The 25,970-nt window shown below is 37.0% G+C and overlaps 1 protein-coding gene across 1 annotated transcript; it reads left to right on the top strand.

Moving 5' to 3' along the window:
- On the top strand, positions 1 to 25,970 carry agmo (alkylglycerol monooxygenase). The gene is made up of 13 exons (XM_084126887.1): positions 1 to 269; positions 2,598 to 2,728; positions 3,043 to 3,194; positions 12,867 to 12,970; positions 13,117 to 13,212; positions 14,993 to 15,059; positions 15,293 to 15,358; positions 15,648 to 15,727; positions 16,628 to 16,762; positions 18,480 to 18,596; positions 20,028 to 20,110; positions 20,513 to 20,618; positions 25,262 to 25,970. The coding sequence occupies exons 1-13, from the start codon at positions 147 to 149 to the stop codon at positions 25,340 to 25,342; spliced, it is 1,341 nt and encodes a 446-aa protein (XP_083983013.1). The 5' UTR covers positions 1 to 146; the 3' UTR covers positions 25,343 to 25,970.

Here is a 25,970-nt window from a genome sequence, read left to right as displayed (position 1 = left end):
GCGCTTCCGTGAAGTTCAAAGGTCCAGACGCCTGTAGGTGTTTAAATAGGTCTTACACGTTCAACAGACAACATCTGTGATTTATCCGGCAGTGAGAGGAGTCACTGATTTATACTGTAGTTTCATTTTTACCACTTACAAACACAATGGCGCAAGGGGGAGTAAACAATGTGACTGTTTCTCAGGGAGTTCGTATGCTGTTCAGTCTAATGACTCCTAATGAATCAACATTCGCCACTGTACAAGAGGTGCCGCAATATGTTAATCAGGTAAGTCTGACGTCATTATTTAAAAATTGTGAAAACAAATACGAGATTATATAGGCTACTTATTATTAGAGCTACACTGCTTAATAAAAAACAACAACAACAACACACACTCATGGAAAGAGTTCGATAGAGCTTACACAACAGAGCTTAAATACATGTGAGGTTTACATTTTTTCCCCCTGTTTTACAACTTAATTCGTGTTAAAAGTTTTGTTAAATGCACAAGTAGCCTATCGTGCAAGAGTGCCTTGGACAAAAACACAGTATCAAGCATCATACAGTGAAAAGTACAGTTCTGTATGTGATAAGCTGTATTAAATAAGTACAAAACAACGATGATTGAAAAGATTGCCTTTCACCTTTTGTCACCTTTTGGATCAGGTACCAGTAGTAGTCTACGAATTTCAAATGTGCTCAGTGTTGGGGCATTATTAATATTAATACCTCTGATTTTTTAATCATGCCAATTAATATGGTCAGTATATTAGTGTAAAAAAACATCTGTAGCCTAATGGTTTCTTGATAATAATGCTTTATCAAACACTTTCAGACACTCTGACATGATGCTCTGTTTGACTTTAATGGAGACTTCACCCATGTTCTCTAACAAGAAGTCTAATTCTAAGGATTTAAAATTTAAATGATGCCTTAATTCCACATTGTGTGGTTTCTTGATTTTCATCAATGTGCAAAAACAGTGAGCATCATGCCTGCAACAACTGGAAAATAAGTCTGCCACCTGTTCGAGTTTTTAAGCCCTGCAGCAGGGTGCTCGCTTCTCACATTTTAACAGACCCATATGTGTGTTTTTTGGTTTGGCTGTACTCAAATCAACACATGTTTGTTATTTGAGGTAAAACACTCACATTTTTACAGGCCTCCATAAACACATGAATAGAGAAATTGCAATTAACCACACTGCAGGAATCCTAATTGTTGTAATTCTGTCACAAACACACACTTGTTAAATTGCCTCGCTCGCCATTCCTGCAGAACTTTATTTGAAGTTTCTGTCTCTTGATGTGTGTGGGTGAGAGAATAGAAATTATGTTTTCTTGTCTCGGTCAATACACGGATTTGTGCTTTTAAGATTTTAGATATTTTCTCCAATCAGTTTGATTGAAAACTGTCATTGCAGTCCCATTGTTAGACAATAAATGTGTAGTTGAAACGATAAAATCTCAATAAAAATGTTGTATTACAAATGTGAATAAAGGCAGTTTAGTTGACAGTGCATTCCTTAAAAACAGTTTTGTGATTTGAAAACAGTTTTGTGTAAAGTCCAGAATATGACCAAGAAAGCTGAAGAAAAAAACCTAAAATACTAACATCTGCTTCACAAATGTTATTTTTCCCCTGGTGAGATCTGAGTCCACAATCACAGCTTTATATACAACTATTAACAATTTTTGCAGGCTTAAAAAATGTTACTGCAGGGCTAAATAGTTGTTTTCATTTAGTTTTTTTATGTATAGTTAAAAACATGCTAATAACCGTTTTTTTTTTTAATTTTCAAAATTGAAGTGCACTTGTTCTTGTAGTTTTGCTACAAATAAAGCACCTCATTGAAGTTAAATATCTAATTACATGTAGGTTGAATTTCATAATAGGTTTGTAGTTTTTGGAAGCTTCTTATTCATTGCACTAGCAGCTCAAGATTCGCTGCAGTCGGCAGCCAGATGTGTCCAGGTTTGCGTGTGATAGGGGTTCCCTAGTGTTCTATCCTGCCTCAGTTCACATGTACACACACACGTCGAGTTGCACCTGTAGATCTACTCTATACTGTTGAGCCCCCCTACACACACACACACACACACACACTCAGTTCAGTGTGCGTGTGTTTTCATGTGAGAAAGTGAGTCTAGGGTTTCACACTGCGAAGAGTGACCCAGAGTTCTGCCAGCACCACATCTGTTAAGTTTTTAATTAGTCTTTTGTGATTTGCCCTAGGTTTTGATGGGTAATCCAAGTTCCAATATTTAAAGTAAATCCAATATTTAAAGTTAAACCTTGCTGGCTATATATATATATATTTAAATAATACATATTCTTTTCTTTTATCCCATGACTTTGCTACAGAATCATTGCACATACTTTATTTATTTGCTGACAGAGGTCTAGTGTGTTGAATTTTTATGCTTAGTTTATCATGCATTTTTTCTGGCTGTTACAAAAAGTCATGTGCAACACTTACAAAAGGCGACTTATTCTTTTATGTTAAGATGGAGCACTTAAAAGTTTCCATAAAATGTACTAGAGTCAACAGTATATAATTATAATCATTGTTATGCTGGTGTTTATTCACTGCTGGATTTTTGTGTGTTGTAGGCCACACCGTATTTCATTGGTTTGATAATATTGGAGATTGTGTTGGGATGGTTAAAGACAGATGGCCCTCGCATCAAGATCAACGATTTCATCACGTCTTTGTCCGCAGGGATGATGTCTCGTCTGCCTCAGTGAGTTGACAACAACTTCCCAATTGTCAGATTTACCTCACAGAAATGGCTGTAGTTATGAATCACAGGAAATTATTGACGTCTTGAATTTCAAAACTCAATTTTGTTGACATTCATACTGTTTATCAGATATCACTTGACCTTACAACGAGATTGTGCAGTGTTTTGAGCACTGAATGAAACTGAGAACAAAACTAATGCTAGTTAGTTAGCATCATGTTTCTCTCGTGCAGTAATAGACTCCATGACATGTTTATCTGCTGGTGAGCCCTGCTAATATGACTTAATTCAGCTCTCTGTGTGTCTTTCTCAAGGCTCATGGTGAGAAGTTTGGAGCTGTCGGCTTATATTTATGTCTGGAACAACTTCCGTGTATTGGAGCTTCCCTGGGATTCAGCTTGGACGTGGTGGCTTGCGTTTCTTGGTGTGGACATGGGATACTACTGGTTCCATCGATTCGTCCATGGTATGTGGATATCCTGCCAAATGCACTGCTATTATATCCATCCATCTGCTTTAAAGGAGTTCGCTGAATGTAAAAATGGAAGGTCATAACATTCCAAAATGTACAGGGTGTGCTGCTTTCATCTTGTGAATTTTAATATGATTTAATTATTTAATCTAGTACTAATAGCATTTTTACACATTTCAGTTCCAACTGGAAAAGGAGCCATTAGGAGTCTTTTTCAAAATCCTTTCATTCAGTTTATAGTGATATAATGAGAAAAAACAAAGAGTGCCATAAAAGTGGTCCATACGACTTCTGAAGCCGTATGGTAAGTTTTTGTGAAAAACAGACTGAAATTTAGGTCAGAATTCACTGATAATCCTGCCAAAATTAAAAACATTAACTGAGTTTTTAATTGCGACGAAACCTAGCTTTTGAACATGTTTAAACTAAAGCACTGTAGGAAGCATTATTTGTTTCTGAAGTCATTTATGGATGTTAGTTTTATGTTCTTGGCATAATGGCTGGTGTAGTTCCATGATAATGTTGTTTTGACCCCTGTGTCTTCAAGGATCGTATGTCTTGCTACATTTGCAAGTTCATAACTTGGAAAAGCAACTGTTTTTGATTTACCTCAGACTCTACGGAGTTTTATTTTCCATATTTCAGTAAACACATTTATATACAGTATAATCTGTCTTCTATCCAGATGTGGAAAATGCATCTCAGATTAAATGCCTTTTTTTTGGCCTTGCATATGAAATATCAATCTGTCAAGAAGTAGGCGATTGCAAAAGACACTTATGCTTGCGTAGCATGAGAGTTCAGGCAGAGAGCCGTGAGATGTGTGTCCAAACAGAGGATAACGTTGTCACAGCTGTAATCTTTGAGTGCTGTGGTGTTTTTCTTCTTTCTTCAATAGCAGCCGTCACAGAATAGCATTGCCAGTAAATATACTTTGTTACCATACTGTAGATTGTAAATCTGCTTCTCAACAGTTTAAGATGTTTGATCTTGCTCTATCTAGAAGTAGCTCTCCAGTATGCTGGAGAATATGAAATCCTAATCCTACTTTTGGTTTACCAAAATACAATGTTACAGGCTGTTTAGTTTTTTTCCTCAAATGCACATTGCTCAATAATTTGCCCCATGTCCTCTTCTATTCCACAAGTAAACATCCACTGTGTCAGAGCAGAGGTCAGTGCATTGACTTCAGTTTCTTCCGAAAATAAAAGAGGTAAAAGCAGGCCACTGCCCCTCGCTTCTGAAGTATGCTCACCATATGCTACACCAATTCCATCCATTTGGGATTTAATGTTGATACGATGGCAGGATGTGTTTTTTTTTGTTTAATTACATCTCTCCAGACTTCACTTGGACCCCTAAATAAAGTGATGAGGTGCTTGTGGCTGTCATGTTATGTTTTCCATTGTCCCGAGTTCTTGCTCCGAGTCGGAAATGTCATTTATGTCAGAGGTCTCCTGTGCCCAATTTGTTCTTTTTTGAAGTCAGAGGAAATTATTTGTCTAGTTTTCAATTCCATTGCTGTCCAAGATGACTTCTTTTGGATATGGTATGGTTATAATTCATAAAAGACCCAGACATAATGGCCTTTCTTTTAAGGATCGTAGTTAGTTTAGCTGTTATACCTTTGCAACCAGAGAATATTACTGAGAGAAGAATCGGAAAAGTGATTGTAGTAACAATGGGAATCGTAAGGGATTCCGTTTCCAGGGAGTCTTTTGACCATTTCATTATAAAAAACGGACTCAAAAGAGTAATTTGCTGATTAATTTGACTACTCTGGTCATATTTATTTTTGTTGAGTGAGGGCAACTCAATAGAACGTTTCTTGTTCAAAATAATAAGGTTGTCATGTCATATAATTTTAATTATATTTCATTATATTCTATTGGCGTGATAAAAAGTTGTAATTATCACATTAAACTTAAATGCAACTATATAGAAAATCTTTTTTTTTTTATGTCCATTGAGTGTAAAATATGTGATTGATTATTTTCAATGACCAGAAACCTGTGAGCAGCAGCTCTCGGACTAAACCACATGTCCACCTTTGTTATTTCAGATTTCACTTCTGACCACTAACTTGAGAGGTTAACAGCTGGTATAAGGTTTAGCTAATGATCTCCGAATATTTTTCATACTCAATTTTGGTTCAGTTGGCGCACAAAAGCTTTTATCTAAAGCTCTATTCTTTTGGGACTTGTAAGCTATAAATCATTATTCTATAGCATGAAAAAACTATTTTATGGGCATAACAGCAGAAATATGACCGCTATAAAGCTATACTGACCCTAATTATTGCCATTGTAAAATGGGAAAACATTTTTGATCATTTTTATGAATTTCATTTTTCCCTTCACAGGTCCTTTTTGATACTATAAGCATGCTAAGATCTGTTAAAAATGCTGTAATATCTGTAATATAATATCTGTAGCATTTAAAATTCGTATTGTACAGTAGCAACCCAATTTTTGCATAATTCATTACAACTGCCCTGGCCTGAATGACATTTAAAACTAAAGTCAAGCTTAAATTTAAGACCGATTTGTAAAGTAGTTGTTTTTCCTTGTCTAAAGTAGCCATTTATTATAGTTAGAAATTCATATCCTCATAAATCAAAGGCTGCGTTTGGCCTTGGTGGCTTTTGATGTTGTCCAGGCGTCTGCGTCTGCTTCTTGCGTGAGCTATTTGCATGCGTCCATTCTGCTCTCTTCTGTCATTCTCTGTCACATTTTTTCCACATGTTGCCTTATTTTCCAGTTGCCTGCAAACCTTTATTGCAACTCTTAGTGGTGTTTGGCCTTTCCATGTCTTCCTCTATAGCGATGCCCCACTCCACTGTAGCGGGCTTTCCGACCGCACGGTCGGTTTTGGCAACGTAGGCCAGACGAGGTTTATGGTTTAGCCCGGACTAGGTTAATGGTCTTAGATCCTTTTACGCATCAAGATTTTTAAAAAATCTGTAGACAGAGAAGTGTATTAAAATAGCTGCGGTCCCCAATGTGCAATATAGGTAATGCGGTCGTTTGCACTGTCTACATGTGCTTTTGTTTTAAAACAAAATTATCACAAAATTGGATCGTTGATATTTCATATAGAACTCAAAGTTGTATTTACACCATTTACCCAGTGTGTTTTACTAGTGTGTGTTTTACCATTGGTAAACAACATAATCATAGGCACCACACTCATTGGCGTCAGTAGGAGAGAGATTTAATGTGGCCGGCTCGTTGACAGCAGTAGTAGCTCTGTTTGCTCTGCCGCTCTCATACCAACTGTGATTCAGGTCCCCATATGCTACTATTTCCAACGAGCTCCACCAAAACCTCAGCTTAACCCTCCATTCAGGAACTCTGAAGCAGCCCAATGGGCTTTTGACATGAAGGCCATGGTGGCTGCTGCTGCATTAGGGCTCCATCAAGTTAGTCTTTCATTTCTCAGTTTCATGAGTCATGAGCAATGACAGATGTACGGTGGGCTCCAGAAGTCTGAGACCACATTTGGGTTTTACTACTTTCAACTACTATCTACTGTAGTTTAAACATGGAAATAAAATTTTGGGATTTTGAAAAACCTAAAACAAAGAAATGCTGTGAGGTCAAATTAATGAGAGCTATGAATAAGATTCTGCACTTTTTCTTGGGTCACTAATCAAGCAAAATACTCTTGCTTCCATTTAAAGCACAAGATACACTTTGTATCCTTCTTAAATATCATGCTGGAGAACACATTCATCAGGTTTTACAACAAAATGTGTTTGTGCAAAAGGGACAAACCAAATGTGACATTCTGAAATTAATGTAGCTTTTTAACTTAAGGAAATTAAAGTTAACTTTTCACATTTTAGTTCAAATCAGAACATTTTTACAATTGGTTTCTAGTGGACCCTGTTGTATATCCTTTTTCAGATTGAAAGTTTTTTTTTTTTCCAGTAAATATTACATTGCATCCTCAATTTTGAGAAGATTGATTTTCCTACAGTAATGCTGTCAGGTTGGATTGCTTTTAATGGCAGACCCGCTTAAATAGCCTTAGTTTTGGTGATTAGTTTGGCCTAAGGTTGCATTCTGTGTTTCCTACAGTAGATGTGTAGCATGACGTCTTTAGATTAATTACAAGTCCTGCAGGTCTTTGGATCTGGAGTCTTACTTGTAAGCCCAACTTTTGTAAAGCAACATGCATTTCAATTCCCTAATTCCCTCTCCTTTTCATTCACTAGAGTCACATAAAGACATTTGAATAATGATAGTTTGGAAAAACATTTGGTTTGTCCAAGGAGGATATTGTGTGGGTTTCTAAGACACGTTTTTATCTGGTGTGCAGTCTAGCAGAAGTGTCATATTCATGCCTTTTTACTTTATTTTGAGGTTGAGGTTGAGGTTAGATGCTGTAGGTTTATACAGAGGGTCATAAAGCTGGATAGAAACTATAAACAAGTTATGGAAGGCATTACGTAATGTTACATTCTTTATCACCTCACACCGTTCAATGTTTTTCAGTGGGAAAGGTGTTTATTGCAGTTGAGCCACTGGGTTTTCCAGAAGTAAGCTTTGATCAAATTAGAAATGGTATTATGTGGCTGTCATCGTTGGAAGTGCTTGGGGCAAAATGAGTAAATATTATGACTGATGTAACCTTGTAAAGATGCACAAAGAAAGGATGTTTGGAAGGTTTGACTTTTTTTGCACATTTTTTCATTTGTAACTGGAATCAGAAAAGTTATAAAAAGACAAAAAGTTAGCTTTCTCCAGTAGCAAAATGTTGCAGTAGCACATATGTTTACATATGCAACCTCCCAATATCATGTTAGGGATTCATTAGTGGCACACGTTTAGCGTTTACGCAGACGCCGACAGTTGTCAAGACAAACAGATCACGTCAGTGCCGTCCCAAAGGAGGCCGGGACTGGATGTTATTGTTTTCAAAAGGAATCCTCTTGGTGGAAGGCGGCGGGGTTTAACCCCAGGCCACGGGGGCTTCATAAATCTTCTCTTGCCTCTGGAAGTCCCCGGCCGTGCAGGTTGGAGGGCGTACAAAAGAATCGAACCGGCCAGGATGTGGAGCCAGCCAGGGCTCAAAACCAGCACCCCTGGGACACTGCAATAATATCAACAATGTCCAGCAAATCAGCCACTTGTGTTTGTAGGCAAGTGTGTGCATATGTAAGTTTTGGATGAAGCCAAACCAAGCCAGTCTGAGGGATGTCTCTTGCTGTGTCAAAGATTTTGTCCTTCAGGATAGGAGTCTACCTCCACCATATGCCATGATTTTAGTAGGACTAGGAAAAAATACAGATTTTCCAATTAATTGCAGAGTTCCCACGGGTCCTTGAAATCCTTGAAAGTTTCTGAATCTGAAAAATAAAAATCAAGACCCTGGAAAGTTTTTGAAAATAAACATACATAGATACAGGTCCTTGAAAGAGCTTGAATTTATTTTGTGCAATAAGTTTCCTGGAAAAAAAACATATTTTTCCCTCCGGTCTGCTAAATGTGTCATTTCACCAACACTTTGTGGCCTATGCATACTAGCTTGCTTGATTTACGTTAGTTACGCACATTTACGCGTTAAGTGTTTCCCGTGTGAGGTACTTTGTGTTGTACATTGCCATGACGTTCACACGCGCACAAAACTACTATGATGGTACCTCAACGTTTCACGGATGTAACCGTGCTCTCACTTGAATGTGTCACCACATTAAAGGGTTAGTTCACCCAAAAATGAAAATTCTGTCAGTAATTACTCACCCTCATGTTGTTCCAACCCCGTAAGACCTTCGTTCATCTTCGGAACATAAATTAAGATATTTTTGATTAAATCTGAGAGCTGTCTCACTCCTCCATAGGCTTCTAAGACATTATAACTTGCTGGCCCAGAAAATGTATTAAAGACATCGTTAATATAGTCCAAGTGACTACAGTGGCTCAATCTTAATAAAGCGACGAGAATACTTTTTCTGCGCAAAAACCCCCCAAAATAACGACTTTATTCCACTTTTCATTTCCTTCTCTCTGGGCCTCGAGTTTTTTCATGTAGTAAATCTGCGCAGCGCGTCTGTGTTGCACGTCACACGCACCACACACATGACCAGCGTCGGCCAATAGTGAGCCTACGTGTGATGTATAACACAGAAGCGCTACGCTAAAACACTATGTGAAAAAACTCGAGGCCCAGAGAGAAGGAAATGAAAAGTGGAATAAAGTCGTTATTTTTGTGTTTTTTTGCGCACAAAAAGTATTCTCGTCGCTTTATAAACTTAAGATTGAGCCACTGTAGTCACTTGGACTGTATTAACGATGTCTTTAATACATTTTCTGGGCCAGCAAGTTATAATGTCTTAGAAGCCTATGGAGGAGTGAGCCAGCTCTCAGATTTAATCAAAAATATCTTAATTTGTGTTCCGAAGATGAACAAAGGTCTTACGGGGTTGGAACAACATGAGGGTAATTACTGTAATTACTGACAGAATTTTCATTTTTGGGTGAACTAACCCTTTAAGTCCTTGAATTTGAGGGTATTGGACCTGGAAAGTCCTTGAAAGGTCCTTGAATTTGAAATTAACCAAGGTGTGGGAACCCTTTTTAAACTTGATTTTGACTGTTATTCTTAAAGGATAACTCTCTCCAAAATGCAACCTAGGGTCTTTTTGTTAATCTACCCGAGGCAAACTTTCGTTTAAAAGCATAATTAGAATGGAAACGCCACTTTTAAGTTTGACCGTATTTTCGTTTTCGGTCATATTGCCTTTTGAATGGGATTGCTTTGGGAACTTCTATGATAGCTTCAAAAATCGTTATTTTTAAAACACTAGGAAGGCTCGACACAACATGAAACTCGAAGCATCACCAGGGGCTCTACACATGAACTTGAGCATTGAGAACATTGTTTGTGTACACAGAGTTTACTAAAAAGTAAAAGCGTTTTGAACAACTCACTGTAGCTGTGTCCGCCGGCATTTTGTCAGTCAAAAATAGTCGATCTCATGCAGTGTATTGCAATATTATAGCAAAGTTTAATTTTAAATTAAGTTAAAATTACTTCTATTGCGTTGTCCCTACAGGCAGAAAGCAATATCATAACAAAACGAGTGTAGTCTGATAGTCTGTAGTCTGAGCAAAATCGCTCCTGCATTTGCGCAGTTTATCCGAATACCAGCCATGATTATTCATGTGCAGTGTAATTCAAAATATACCACTCTTTTTTACAAATGTTTCCAGCAGCAGTTTTGACTGTCAGCAAAGACATCGTGAAGTATTGTGGTGACAGACATGGGTTTGTGACTGTTTGTTTTGGCGTCTTTTGTTCGCTGACAGCTTGTCCACTCTGCCCAGTCGTTCACAGTTCACTGATAACCTGAGTGACATGGCATGCAGTCTCTCTCCACGCTGAGGCTCAGTGAGGCCCGTGGCATCATGTGGGGCCTCGACACTAGAGCTGAGGAGGTATTCACATGTTAGATGAAAAGGGAAAACTCAATATTTAATGCATGTGATGAAAAGAACTTGACTGCCAAGTGTTCTTGGTCTCTTATAGTTTTTATAAATAGGTTGTTTGAATGTGCACGTGTAGCACATTTAAAAGTACATTAACATATTTACAAGTAGAGAGATTTAATTTATTTTTCCTTTCAAAATGTTTCGGCAGTAAAGCGTGCACTGTAATGCACAATCTTGTTAGTTTAACCCTTCATTTTATGGGGCTTGTGTTAAGGCCTCTCACCCTTATATCTACTATTACAGCACAGTTATGTACTGTTTATGAGTTTATAGATAAGAACCTATTTAAGAACAACCTTAAGGTGAGGATTTTGTTTTCCATAAAAATGCACATAAATGTCTTAATTTCATTCATTCATTCTGAGAATGTCATGACTTGGCTTGGATATTAATTTGCATAGAGAATAATAGTTTGCCTTGGGCCAGTAAGTGTTTAATTTACATTAAATCATTTAGCAGACGCTTTTATCCAAAGCGACTTACAAATGAGGAGAACAATAGAAGCAGTTGAACTAACAATAGGACAACAATATGCAAGTGCTGTGACCATTCCCAGTTTAGTCTAACGCAGTTAAAAATAAAAATAAATAGATATAGACTAGAAGAGATGCCCCAGCAAGCACCAAGAGCACCCATGTAACCATAGTTGATATCTCTCCTTGAGTGTTGAGACCAAACTAATGCTTTTCTTTATCCATTTATAGTACATACTGCTTTCTGTGCAACTAAATGTTGTTTATCCCTGTATTCTTGAGAAAAGAACAGAATCTCTGTGTCTGAGCAGACCATGGTCTTCAGGCATGATGGGAAAGTCTTTTCTGTGGCATAGGTTCTCATCATTAAAGCTCTTCCCCTCTGAATACTGCCTGCCAAACTATGCGGCTTCCAGCCGAGGCCTGCGCACGAGGACACGGATTGCAATGAGGCCTAGCTGAACATACTTCCTACCAGTGACACCCCACATCAATCTTACACTGCTCTGCCCTAGGAGGTGAAAGCATGGGCTCACACACTCTCAAACACTGACTTGGAGCTCTGCGGGTGTGTTTTGAGAAAAAACTCTGATTTCATCTCTTGATTCAAAGCAGAAAGCTCTAAAGAGTGTTATTTATAACAAAGTAGTATTAGCTCTTGCAATACTTCATTTAAAGTGTAGAGACAACTATAAATAAACCATTGGAACATTTTTCTGTTGGTTTGAGAATCCTGACACGGCGACAACTGATTTTCATTTTCATACACACTGAAAGCATCTCTTCCTGGTCCTGTTATCTGGATTAAGTGGACTGGTTGAAGTTGTTTTCTCAATGGAGAGCTTTTGACTGCTCACTTTGCCACTGGCCTGGTGATTCTAACATCTCAGCAGAGCCCCACTGGCGGGGAGGAAGGTTTTGTTCTTATGCTCTCACCATGATGTGTTTTTTCAGCTGGATCACAGCATTTCACCGGGAACTTCACCAGCTCTTAGATTTGATGGACCTCACACTTACACAAGGCCTTCGACAATCTCGGAGAAAAATCCTAAAGAGATTTGACAGTGTTGGTCATGTCATTAGTGCTGCTAAGTACGGCGGTCCTGTAGACTTCATTGAAGGGGGAAACCAAGGTGTATCAAAGGACCAGAATATCAAGGAGACTCGAGGGTGGACTTTTTTATTTATTTCTTTTTTTTTAACACCATGCGTTTTCATTAGAAAATGTAAAAACAAATAAGAAAAGAAAAGAAACCATTCCAGACTCCACAGAAGCCTACAGTTGCTGTTTGTTCAATTTATTTTATTTTATTTTATTTTATTTTTTTAAATGTTTATTTTAATTTAAATTGTATTCATTTAAATTATTTTTTTTTGTTTTTTTTATTTTAAGAAATGTTAAAGAATATTTCCATAAGGAGTCTCATTGTGATTAGGTTACTTGTTCTTACTCCTGGTGCATATTCAGAAGCGTGCAGGAAAATCTTTCTGCCAAAAAAAGAGATTGGTGGCCTCTTAGAGTCCCTTTTTTTTAGTTTGCAAACTATAGATATTCTTATATCAACAATTTCAAAACATGTCTAAAGCCAAAACATAGAAATTAGTCCAATTCATTGCAGCTTATCATCTGTTCAGATTCTGCACATTATTTCAACAATGTCACTCGGCTGTGTCTTTCTCCTTTTTTGTCGTTTCAGAGTTAAACTTCCTGTGGGCTGCTCATCAGGTTCACCACAGTTCTGAATACTACAATCTGTCGACAGCACTACGCCAATCTGTCACTCAGCAGTTTTCCTCATGGGTATGAAGTACCTGCATCTCCCTAATTAACCTATGATAATTTTGGCATGATGCATGATGGATCACATAACAGTTATTAGTTAATGAGCTCTAGCCGTGTAGCTAATGACCTATTATGAAGTGATAATATTTGATGTGTTTTATCAGCTGTTTTACCTTCCGTTGGCGCTAATGGTCCCTCCGTCAGTGTTTGCAGTGCACATACAGTTTAACCTTCTGTATCAGTTCTGGATTCATACTGAGGTACTGTGGATTTGTCATTACTAATGGTTTAGCACATTTAAAATCTTTTAGTGGCACATTATATAAGATAAAATGAAGCCATTTCTTTGCTCTTAACTGTGTACTTTCATAGCATGGTAGACTTAGTTTAGCCATTTTCAAAACTCTAATCTTTTGTAGGTTTGCAGTTTTGCCCGTTCTGTGGTTATGAATACCACACTCAATCACAAGTAATGAGATTTTGAGATTTTATGAAATATTCCAAACAGAAGCTTTACATTTGCCATTTAAATGGGCTTCAGTATCGGCTTCACATTCGGGGATCGTTTGGGAAATGGATTTGGAATCACTTCCATCTTGTAGAGCTCTATTAGTGAAAACAGTCTTCACGTCTCCAATTTTCTGAGGGGTATAATTTATGCTCCCTTTATAGGCTTTTTTTTTGATGTCATGTAATTTATTGGCGTCGAATTCCCAGCCCTCATCCAACATTAGAACACGAGTTAAGTCGTGAGGGAGCTCTTTTCTTTTAAGATAAAATTCAGCTGTTGCCAGATCTCTCATTACATGGAAATAATGGCCCACTGAAATACGGTGCTCACTTATGCTGAGCTGTTCCCATTTTGCAGACGTCAAAAATCAAATACTTAAGTAAAAAACCTGATGGTCAGCCCTAACACCTGCGATATATTCTCCATCTAGCTGAAATGGATGTTTATAACCTGGTAAAATAAGGCTTTGAATGTGCATTTGTGCATTTAACTCACCATAAAGCTTGCGCATAGACGCGCACACGTGTATTTATGGGTGTGTGTTAGTAGACTTAATGGCTTCTTTATTCTTCTTCTAATCCAATGTAATGTTTGTTTTACATCCAATCTATAAATATTGTTCTTTCCATCTGGAAATTTGGCCACCTTTTTCTTTCCGTAGTTAGCAGAGTTTCGACCGAGCTCATCAGATAAGAAAACACTATGTATTAATGATGTCTCCAAGTACATTTGTGAACATCTGAACCAGTCAAGGTTCCACAATCCCTGAAGAGCACATTTCTTCAGCATGTAATGCCAAGATAAAGACAAGGCACTCAATAGGGAAAATTAATCACATGTTGTATGTAAGACTAATATTACGATTCTGTCTGCCTGTCCATATGAAAAATGTCAAAGGAGGACAATGAGCTAACCCATGATCATTTGTCTTTGGGTGTTTTGTCTGTGGTTTACATACTGAATATAGGAGCGACTTGTTGCTGTTGCCCTTTTGTGCATTAAAGGAAATAGTTGTTAGTGAGGTTAAAAAGAGCGTTCACCCAAAAACGAAAAATCTGTCATCGTGTACTTACCCTAATATCATTCCAAAGCTGTATGACTTTATTTCTTCTCTGGAACACAAAATAAGTCATTTTGAATATTGTACTAGTCATTTTTGTCCATGTAGGTTTTCAAATAATAATAAAAAATGACACAAAAGCACCGTAAAAGTGAACCCAAATTAAAGTCCTTATTAATCGATAATCTTCCCCTTCGGTAAGCCGTGAACCATTGTGAATGGATCTTTGAATCAGTGAGTTGAACTTGGGTACCAGATCGGTCAGATTTGTGAACAAATCAATTAAATTGTTTTTTGTGAACCAGATCAACTGATGTCAAGATTATCAGATGTGTTGCTCACGTAAAGCTATCATATGACTTTGAATGTAGAGCACAAGTCACATATTTTATGGTGCTGCATAATTTTTGGAGCTTGGAAGTCTGTAAGAATATTATCTGTGACCTTGTGCAACTTTTTCTATCACTAGCTGGTCAAAGATCTTGGACCTCTGGAGTGGATCCTAAATACTCCCAGCCACCATAGAGTTCATCATGGTAAGTGTTATTAACTTTGATAGTAGAATTGCATTCCACGGTTCCCATAATGCAATGCTGTTAGTTTATCACTGTGGGTCAAAAGCGAAGCCTATTTTGTCAGATCTTATCATGTGACATAAGTAGCACTGTGTTAATACTTCATATACTTTGTATGAGAAAAAACAGTGATGCTGTAATGACTAGTCATTATATATGTAGTGAATCATTAACATTTGACCATGCATTCGCAGGGCGAAATCCATATTGCATAGATAAGAATTATGCAGGAATTCTTATCATATGGGACAGGATGTTTGGTAAGTTCTGTCTGTATATGCTTTCAAAATGTCGACCAGTAGGTTGTTGTCTGATTAATGAAAACAAGCCTGATCTGTGCCCTAGTGGCACATGCATCCATGCATTACATTCATGTAATGTTTCTACTGTCTTTGGGAATAAAAATGGCATAAAGTACAAATTAGTAGGGCAAATTATAACTTAAAAACACAAACGATGATCTGTCACTTTTTGTGAATTGTACTCTACTATTGTGATTTAGGAATGCACATGCAGAAAATGTGATGTTCTCTGCTCTTTTCCATATAGGTACTTTTACTCCTGAAAGTGATAAAGTTGTCTATGGTCTCACACACCCAATTAACACATTTGAAGTCTGGTCTGTCGAGGTTGGTACACCACAGCTGTGAAAATATTAATGAAGATTTATTTGTTTTAATGCAATTTACAAATGTATTGAAATATTAATAATAGTAATACTAATATTACAGTAATGTTTTTAAATGATTATTTTTTTTGTAATACTGATCTCTTTTACAATATCTAAGATTTAAAAAGTATCATCATCTTTGCATTATGTCTGTTTTGGGGTTAGTTTCTTTACTATGGTATCATTGTAACATACATGGGCTCAGTGATCATATTATGTAAGCAAAGTTTACATCATTTATAAACAAAATGTTTAGATTAATATACCCCCTCATTCTATCAAGACCTTTGACTGGTGAAAATATCAACACTGGAGATGAATTGGGTTTCACATAATGGGCTCTAGTGTATCAGACCAATCTAATTTTAGAGATGTAAATATCTGAGCAGAGTCAATGGGAGCCGGCTTCTGCTCACATTACCGGGCTAGTGGAAAAGCCATGCTGTAACCATAACATTATTACTTCACTTTAAACATATGGCTCAGGAGAGGTGAAAGAGTTCTGCAAAACCAAATGGAGGTTGTGTTTGATTATTTTTTCTCTGCTCTCCTGTGGCGGTCCGGAGTAAGAGCGGTCTGATGTATGTGACAAAAAGCATTTAGACACGAGGACTAGATGATGATGAATAAAATGAATAAGAAAAATGTTTATCTTTTGGTGAAATATAAACTGTGCAAAAAAATAAAAAAACTGATTGTGATGAAAAGTCTTAAATACAAATCAAAAGGATAATATTTCACGTCATAGTTGAGTGAACATTTTTTGGGTAATGCGGCATTAAAGAGGTTGCTTAGTATAACGGCTGCATGTGCCATGTATGGTTTAAACACTCATTCTTCTTTTCTTTCCCCTCTCAAGTTCCTTTATTACCCGTACCTGTGGCAGAGGTTCTGGGAGGCTGAAGGAATTTCAAATAAGCTGTCCGTCATTTTTAAAGGGCCAGGCTGGACTCCTGGAAAGCCAAGACTGGGAGACATTGCTGATATACCCCAGGTGGGAAACTTGTTTTTTTTTAAACTTCACTATGTCTTACTATATTCTGATAAAATGGTAGACCGAAATGAATTGAGAATGTACTTTAAATTCTAATCAAATTCCTACATTTCTAGGAAATTTAAAATTGAATGAAATAAATTGCTGCTGTTTAAGAACTCATAAACATTATCTTTTTTTTAAATAAATTTGTATTTAATTCATACACTACCATTCAAAGTTTTTTTTTTAAATGAATACTTCTATTCAGCAATCATGCATGAAAAGACTTTCACATTGTTTAAAACTTTCCACAAAAAATATTAAGCAGCACAAATGTTTTCAATGTTGATGATAATAAATGTTTCTTGAGCAGCAAATCATAAAATTAGAATGACTTCTGAAATATCATGTGACACTGAAGACTGGAGTAATGATGCTGAAAATTCAAAATCACAGGAATAAATGACATTTTAAAATATCTTAAAATAGAAAATAGTTATTTTAAAAAATATAATGTGCTCAACCAATAGTATGAGTTAGGGACAGGACTATCTGTTTGTCCGACCAATGGAGTTAGTACTCAGGAAAACGGTTTGGAAATTATTTTATTTCTGCTAAAATTTCACCTTTATCTTTAAATTGGAAACTCTTTTGTTCCTTGCCTTACTTGTCATTTACTACCTGCTGTTTCTGTAAAAAGAAAAGAGGTCACCCAAATGACTCCCTGAGTTCTCACATAAAAACAAACTCACGTTTCAAACAGGCTTTACAAGTGTGCGCCGTTGCCAAATGAATCTTAACCGCCTTTGTGAGCCGAAGCACAATAGGCTCATTTTCACTCGTCTTTAAAAAGCGGGCTTTTTTGGGCCTGATCAAACAGCAGGCCTGCAACAAGGTTTTAAAGTCTTCTCATCAGGAGAGCGGCGGTTTGCTTTGAAACGTGTCTGACTGCGCCACATACAGACTCAGTTTCACACTCTGAGAAAGCCTCTCTCTCTGTCTCTCTCTCTCTCTGTCGTTCTCACCATGTTACAATTAAAGCCACCTCAAAGTAGGCCCTGGTGATCCTAAACATGTGGAGAGAGAAGGAATTTGACAGAAATATCTTGAAAGGCCTTCGGTGATGCAGACCGGGGTGTGCCTGTTGTTTCTCCTGTGGAGTGGAGGAGAGAAGGAGCGAGGGAGACCGGCTCGGATGTGTTGATTTCTGAGGGAAAGCAGAACACCAGGGTTCTGGTGTGAGGGAAACCCACACGTGTCTGCAGCTGAGACAGCCTCAGGAGTTCTTAGGAAATCAACAGTGATCAAATTCTCTGTGATTCATGCCTATATAACTGATGTATATAGCAGAGTTATTTTAGGTTGGGATCCAAACAGTGATGTAATTTGAGTTAGGTAGTCAATCTGGTTTTTCGAGCGTGGTAGTTGGTTTGTTCCTGGTCCAAGGTAGTCTACAAGTTGACCTTGGTCCTACCAGCTCTGATCTACAATCTAGACCATTTTTTAACCAATTGATGGCTCTAATTAACCAACTTGGAACTGCTAGAAACCATGTAAAACTCTCTACAGTCTAAAAAGCATCTGAAAAATACCAAATAAAATAAATAAAAATAATAGTTAAAAAAATAATCTCACAGATAATGCTATCATTCTGCTAAGTGGTAGCCAAAAAAGTGGAAAATTGTTGTTTATAAACATTATATTTGAATTTATTTATTGGTCTTTCTCTAATCAGATTACAGGAGAGGAAAAGCCTTACGATCCAGCATGGTCCCCTTCGATGCAAGCCTATGTGTTCATACAGTTCATACTTCTATTGGATGTATATAACAACTTGTTAATGGAGCAAACGGTAGGTACCCGTTTTTTAGTTTTTCTTCCCTTTCACCATTGACATCAGATTTCCCAGAAATGTGCCCGGCAGAAATATCAAAGCTATCATCTGTATGCCATCTTTCATTGTCATCTACAAGATCTTTTAATTTAATTTGCTGTGTGGTTAATGCTACCTCGCAAGGTCTATTATCAACCTCAGTCTCTCTCTCATTATCCTAAAAATCCTTTAATAATAAGGCCTTTTACTAGGTCTTAGTACAGACAGAATACTTTGAAGTAATCTTTGTCTATTATTTTTCAACCCCCCCTTTAAAAACAGAGATGTTCAGTTGCCCTTGTCCGTTATCCTTGGAAGTCCGTGTTCTCCAGGCATAGTTTTGGTTAGCCAGAATATGTGGCCCCACCCTGCCTCCCCACTGAAATGAAACGGCCTGTTTTCCTGTGATTCCTACCTCTGCGGTGCTCCTTTAGTTGTGGCTCTCGGTGAAGTGTCCCCTGGATCTCTCTCTGGCTCCACCAGCAAATAAAACAGCCGGTCATCGGTCCAGCAACCAATACAAGTCCTCTGACAAATTTCCCAGCCCCCTGGGAACCTATAGCAAACTGAGGCCTTCAGGCTTAGCAATAAATATTTTAAAAGTGTGTATTTATATCTCTTTGTCTGTTTGCATTCACTTCGATTGACAAGTGATGCTACAGCTCTGTTTAGTGCCTCTTTAAAAAGAAGGAAAACATACATTTTTATTGTTGACCATGTGATCTTTCAATTGCATCATCCATGCAGGGCTATCAATCCTGCTGGATGTTTGACTAACTGTTCATTATGGAAGGTCTGTGCACTGACCTCTGCTGAAATGCAAATTTCGTAAGATGCCCCCTCCCCCTTCCCCCCTCTGCCCTCTTGCTCTGTTATTTTTGAAACTGGATATGTAAAGGCTTTAAAAATTAACTAATCAAAATAGATTTTTTTCCTTTTTGTTAATTGTTGAAAAATGAGCCAGTGCTTCAGGGCTGAGGTCTGGGATCTGGAGTGAGTCACACAGGAAAAAGTCAGTAATTGTTTGCTGGTGTCATATCAAATATGTAATGAGGTCACCCACCTGACTTATCCGCTGCTGAGTAAGGTGGGTTAGCAAGGTCAAGAAAACCATCATTATCATTGTTCCTTGTATTAACAGCAAATTATCACCAGATTATGATTTCAGAGTAAATCCATTCATAGAGGTGTGCCAATTCAGATTTAGATGATACTTCCCTTATGGTTGGCCTTGAGTTCTTGGAGCGTCCTAGTGGTATTACTCAACTGTCCTGACACCTTAATGTGTTAGGCTACTTGTATTTACCTGTGTTGCATGACGAAATCTTTCTATATTTTGACTGAATTGAGTGAGACATAAGGATATTTCTCCAAATCCTGACCTAAATTATTGGTCCCTCTTACCTACAGATGCTTTCTGAGATTACTGTACTTCTCATGACTGCCTACGTATTACTTTCTCTAACCTGTCTGGGATTCCTCATAGATCAGAGGTACGGCTATTTAATTTTATTTTATTTTATTTTATTTTATTTTATTTTATTTTATTTTATTTTATTTTATTTTATTTTATTTTATTTTATTTTATTTTATTTTATTTTATTTTATTTATTTTATTTATTTTATTTATTTTATTTTATTTTATTTTATTTATTATTTATTATATTTTATTTATTATTATTTATTATCTTTTATTTTATTTAATTTTTAAATTTTATTTTATCTTATTTCATTTATTTTTTTGTGGACTGGACATGATGGAGCATGATTTTTCCTATTGGGCCGACTTTTGAAAATTAATGTACTGTATATGCAAAGTAAATATGGACGCTATATTACTAAACAGTACAGTAAAAAGTAGAAAAAAATAACATTTTCTTGTACCTTTCTTTCAGGGCTAATGCAGTTGAATTGGAAATGATGAGATGCATTTTGATAATGGTGCTTCATCGGTTTGGTTACATTAAACCTCTGGTGCCTCTTTTGGCTTTTCCAACTGAGGTAAGTTTGACTGACACATGCATGGCATTATCACAATCTCTATTACAGATTTCCATCTTCCACAAGATGCTCTTTGGATTATTCTCAAAACATGCTGGATAAAAGAGGGGCAAATCAAATACTGCTGAAACATTCTGATTTCTCAAGCGTTTTACTCAAATTGTTATGCTGAAGTAATATAAATAGATGGTTTCTTACTAGTGGCATCAGACTAGTGTATATGTGTTAACTTCATCCTAAATGCATGTGTGTTCGAGTGCGTGTTTTTCGGATCTGGCACTGTGTCTTGCTGCACGCCTCGGTGATGTATGACTCCAGATGCATGGCCCAATTGACCATAAAATTGCTGTGTGTGTGTTTCTGGCACTTGCAGCGTGGGGCGTTCATCTCAGCTGACCTTTCATTAGTGCGCCACCTCTCTCTTCACAGCCCTCCCTCCATCTCTTCTCTTCTCACCATCCAAGCTTTATGCAAAGGCAGTGTTTCTGGAATCAATTAAGCATGTCTGCGGCTCGCCGTGGAAGACTGATTAGATTTACACAAGAGCTGAATTGCTCATTTTACTGTGAGAGCGTGCATCTGTAAGCTCAGGTGCTGAAATCCCCCCCGGAACAGTTTTACACAAAAGTAGCGTCATGTTGGATTTTTGTGTCCATGTGAACTGTATCCATAGACTCAACCTGACTGAGTATGTTTCGGTAATAGATCGCATACCAGGGTAAGAGTGTCCTTTCCTTTACATTAGTCTATTTGCAGCAATGCCATCATAATCCTTCAGAAACGTTATCAGTTCCTAAAAATTGCCCTGTCAGTTCCACACTCATTCCAGCTTTTGTTTATTTCAGGTAGGGGATGATATTCTTCCATTCTTGCCTGTTTTTTTTTTCCATTCCGTGTTTTTCCACCCATCAAAGCTAATATTTGTCCTCCTCTCAAGGGTGAAACAAAAATTACACCACCGCAAAGACCCACCCCACTTTTTTGAAGGGAAAGGTTAAGATAATATTATCAAGATCAGCTTCACACAAAAGCTGCAGTCAGCTTATCTTTCCACAGCACCTGACGCCCCCAGCACACTGCAGGAGAGGAGCTCTGGAGCTTGAGCCGGCATTACACTGATAACAAGAGTGTTAGCAAGTATTTCAGGTGATTGGGAACTGTTGTTTCCTCTGTTAGTTCTAAGCTGTCACCAGTGAATTGGTGGTTTGTGGATTGTTTGCGATATCTTGGAAAAGATAGCATTACAGCAGTGCGTACAGGGAAAGAAAATCATTTTAAAAAATATTTTTAATATCTTTTTAGGTGATAGACATAGAGGAAAAGTGACAGGACATTGTTTGGAGAGAGAGTGGGAATATTATTATTATTATTATTATTATTTCAGACTTGAACCTACATTAAAATTAGCCTTTTTTTTTTTTTTTGTTTGTAAATTTATTTAGCAATTTGACTTCTATTGTAATGTTTAGTATATGTTAATGTAACATCCATATTTACTTTGTACAGTACCATTCATGCTCACTAAGCCTGCATTTATATTATCAAAAATACAGTAAAAAAACAGTATTATTGTGAAATATTATTACAATCTAAAATAATTGTTTTCCGTTTGAATATATTTTAAAATGTAATTTATTTCTGTGATGCAAAGCTGAATTATCATTATTCCAGTCTTCAGTGTCACAAGATCCTTCAAAAATCATTCTAATATGATTTGCTGCTCTTTTTTATTATCAATGTTGAAAATAGTTATGCTGCCTAATAGTTTTTTCTTTAATTATTATTTTTTTTTTCTGGATTCTTTGAATAGAAGTACAAATGAACTTTTGTAACATTAAAAAGTCTGTACTGTCACTTTTGATCTATTAATAGTATTCATTTCTTTAAAAAAACAAAAATTATACTGACCCCAACATTTTGACCCTAGTAAATAAAATTTTTAAATATCCAACCCACTGGAAAATATCACGGTTCTATTATTTTGGTATTTTGATTAAAGGCATTCCTGATATAGAAATATGATATATTAACTAATTTATTCGATTTAGTCTTGACGTCTGTATTAACAATGACATAATCGGTATCAGTATGAAGATCGCCTCTCTTGATTGAAGAAGGCTATTGCTAATATAGAATATTCTAGATCTTTCTGTGGCTTCAGGTTGCTAAGCAAGCTGCCGTGGTGAACATAACGTTCCTTACAAGCCTCAGGAGACCCATCCATCTTGGACCTTGTCTCAGAATTCCATTGAACTGATTTTCAGAAAGTCCAGTGAGAGTCACACGAGGCTGCCACGACGCCCTTCACCCCGGCATCAAAGCGTTTGGAGCCGGACTGAACCAGGCTTCGGTCTCTCGGCTTCATTTCAGAGAATCAGCGCTTGTTTGACTGCCAAAAGCAGTAGGGGGTTTCAATAATAGGTCAGCACTGCCACCCCGGACGAGAACTCGGACTGCTTAACAGTGTTTTTTTCTTCTTTTTTTCTATGGCTTTGTGTGTGTGGAAAAGCCAATGCTTCCTATGTAGTAGCTATTCCAGTAATTTAATTTTAGGTTTCTCTTAGTTCCTAACTTGGAAGCAGTGTTCATTACTGACATGTGGAGTGTACAGGTTGAAAACGCCCCCTCACTAGTCATACATCACAAAGGTGACAGCAGAGATTTAGCCCAAAAGTGCAGCTGCCCTGAAAACTCGGCTCTTTGCTTATTAAACTCGAGTGTGAATGTGTGCTGTTGTTTAGAATGTATCTTTGTGCTTATTTCTAGTGCTTTTATGTGTGTGAAAGAGAGAAACAAGCTGACGGAGACAGAAAGATAGACATAAGAGGTCAACTGAGAGGCAGTAGGAGAAATACTATATCAAAACATACACATCCTTGTGTTTTTCCACTTAAAATAAACCTGCGAAGGAAAATTGGAGGGAAAAAGCCTTTTAAATTGATTGAAACATCTGGCAGTTTGTCATTTAACCCTCAGTTGCTCCTCATTTAAGGTCACATTCATACTCCTCATGCATCAAATGTGGCCCGACACCTCAAATGTCATTGTTTTTTCCCAGTAAAATCAATGTAGTATAGATTTTGAGGGAATTTTATGGTAATATTTATGCCATAATTATGATACATTTGTTTCTGTAATATTTACAATATACAGTATAGAAATCCTTGATTTTGTGTGTGTGTGTTCAAGAGCTCTTAAGATAATTTCTCAGCAAAATTAAACTCAGGTTAGACTAGAATTAAGTAATGTCTCAAAAGTGAATTTTTGCATTTATACTTAGTAGAGCCTTTGTTCAATGCGATTCCCCAATGAAAAGTTGTAATATTGTCTAAGATATTTCTCCTAAAAAGAGAGAGAACTGTTACATATTATAGAATGACTTTGGAATGCCGGAAGCAAATCTAAGCAGTCTGAGACACATTTGAGATATTAAAGGCACACTATGCAAGATTTGTACCTTAATATAACAACTTCGAAATCATTTAGATGGTAAACGAACTCGTAGTAGGACGATGCAAGTTTGAGAGGTGGCGCCCCGACAAATCTCGCGAGAATCACGACTTGCTTTACGGCACGACGTCACATACATCAACAACATATGAAGCAGCCTCTATGGAAGACACTAGCACGCATTTCAGACGTGAATCATGGCAGAGTCGATGAAGAAAGCGCGGTCAGAAGAGTGCAGAGACGGCTCTGCGTGAGTGGGATTTACGACAGTAACGCTAAATACAAGTACTCCACAGCGACTCTAGGGGTCGCTGTTTGACAAAAACGGAAACTGCATAGTGTGCCTTTAAAGGTCACAAGAAAATCTGAGAAGCAGAAGATGAGCAAAATGCACTTCGTTTAATAATAATAATAACTTTTTTTTGTAATTTTTCTATGAATAAGGGTAAACAACATGCATTGTAAAAATGGCATTGCCATTAGATGTGTGGAATCAGGTAGCAGGAGGTCAGGAAGCACAGAGACATGCCTTTCCCTTCGTCTCTCTCTCTCTCTCTCTCTCTCTCTCTCTCTCTCTCTCTCTCTCTCTCTCTCTCTCTCTCTCTTCTCTCAGAGGGAAACAGCTGTGCTGCTCCTGAGGAAACTATCGTTATTTATTTCCCATCGGAGAGGTAGTTATGATAGACAGAATATGATTTTGGACTCTGTTTAGAGCTCGGATGCAGTTTATGATCTTGAACGCAAGGAAGGAGGGGCAGTTAAGGTTACAGCTTTTTGGAAGAATGTCACTTTTGGCCTGTTTCCACAGTGGCTTCTGTGAACCTCAACTCCAAATGCATCATGGGAGATTCTTTGGCCACATGCGTGACCTTTTGGCTTTAATTCTTTTTTTTTAATGTAGTATATTCTCCTGGTATGTGACATTTTAGGGCTCTCACATTCAATTGCAAATAAGATTCTGACCTATGTAATTGATACAAATACATTGAGTCCACAGTGAATCATAATGCATTACATTGTATTATAATGTATTACAATGTTTTATAATCACATTCATTGCAATAATGTAATAACTCTTCAAACACATAATTATATTAAATACTTTGCTAAATTAATTTTTGCTGTTTACATAAAACTTCAACTTTCATAAACTTTTGCCTATTAATATGAACCTTTTTTCAATTTTTCTGCAGGCCTTTGTCTTAATCTCTGCAGTCTACTGGAGTCTACTGTGTGTGAACCAGCTAACTAACAGGATGAAGAAACAAAACTAGATAAGACACCAACTGACAACAAATAACCTCACATTGACACATTGTTTTATGAATCCGTCTTCTTACAAACTTGAGACTGATTTTGGTTTGAATGAAGATATTAACACATGTATTGTAAAGACAATATGGTTCTAACCAGCTTAAAGTTAACTTTTAAACCGTAAGCACATATAATGCTTGCAGTAAATTAAACACAGAAGGTACCAACTTATAATAACTGTAGCTTTATCTGCATGCAGATGTATTTAAGGATCTTAGAGTTTTTTTGAAGAACTGTGTGTAAAGTTATACACTTTAGATCAGTTTTATCATACAGAATCTACCTGAACATATATAAAACATATTTATGTTTTGTGGAGTGATCTCATGTAATTCTACAAATTACCACCAGGTGGTACTAGCAGGGCCACTAAAATTGTGTCCCCATTTTATAGCCTACTTATGTTTATTGATCATTTCATTGCTTTTTGACTGGGACAGTTCCAGTGGAGAACAATTCCCGTAGGACAAGAATAACAGAGCTGCTTGGAGCCACTGACCCTTACGATTAGTTGAAAGAAAGTATTTGTTTTGAATTAATATTATTATTATTAATGATGAAAATAAATGAATAAAATAAGAATACTTT

Source organism: Abramis brama (genome assembly GCF_963993115.1).
Source record: "Abramis brama genome assembly, chromosome: 10".
Lineage (NCBI taxonomy): Eukaryota > Metazoa > Chordata > Actinopteri > Cypriniformes > Leuciscidae > Abramis > Abramis brama.
Note: the sequence above shows the minus strand (reverse complement) of the source record. Positions and strands in the feature narration are given on the sequence as shown.

Coding starts and splice junctions, on each gene's coding strand:
- agmo (XM_084126887.1), top strand. CDS start 147: ATGGCGCAAGGGGGAGTAAACAATGTGACTGTTTCTCAGGGAGTTCGT. Junction 270..2,597: donor TGCCGCAATATGTTAATCAG/GTAAGTCTGACG, acceptor TGTGTGTTGTAG/GCCACACCGTATTTCATTGG. Junction 2,729..3,042: donor ATGATGTCTCGTCTGCCTCA/GTGAGTTGACAA, acceptor GTCTTTCTCAAG/GCTCATGGTGAGAAGTTTGG.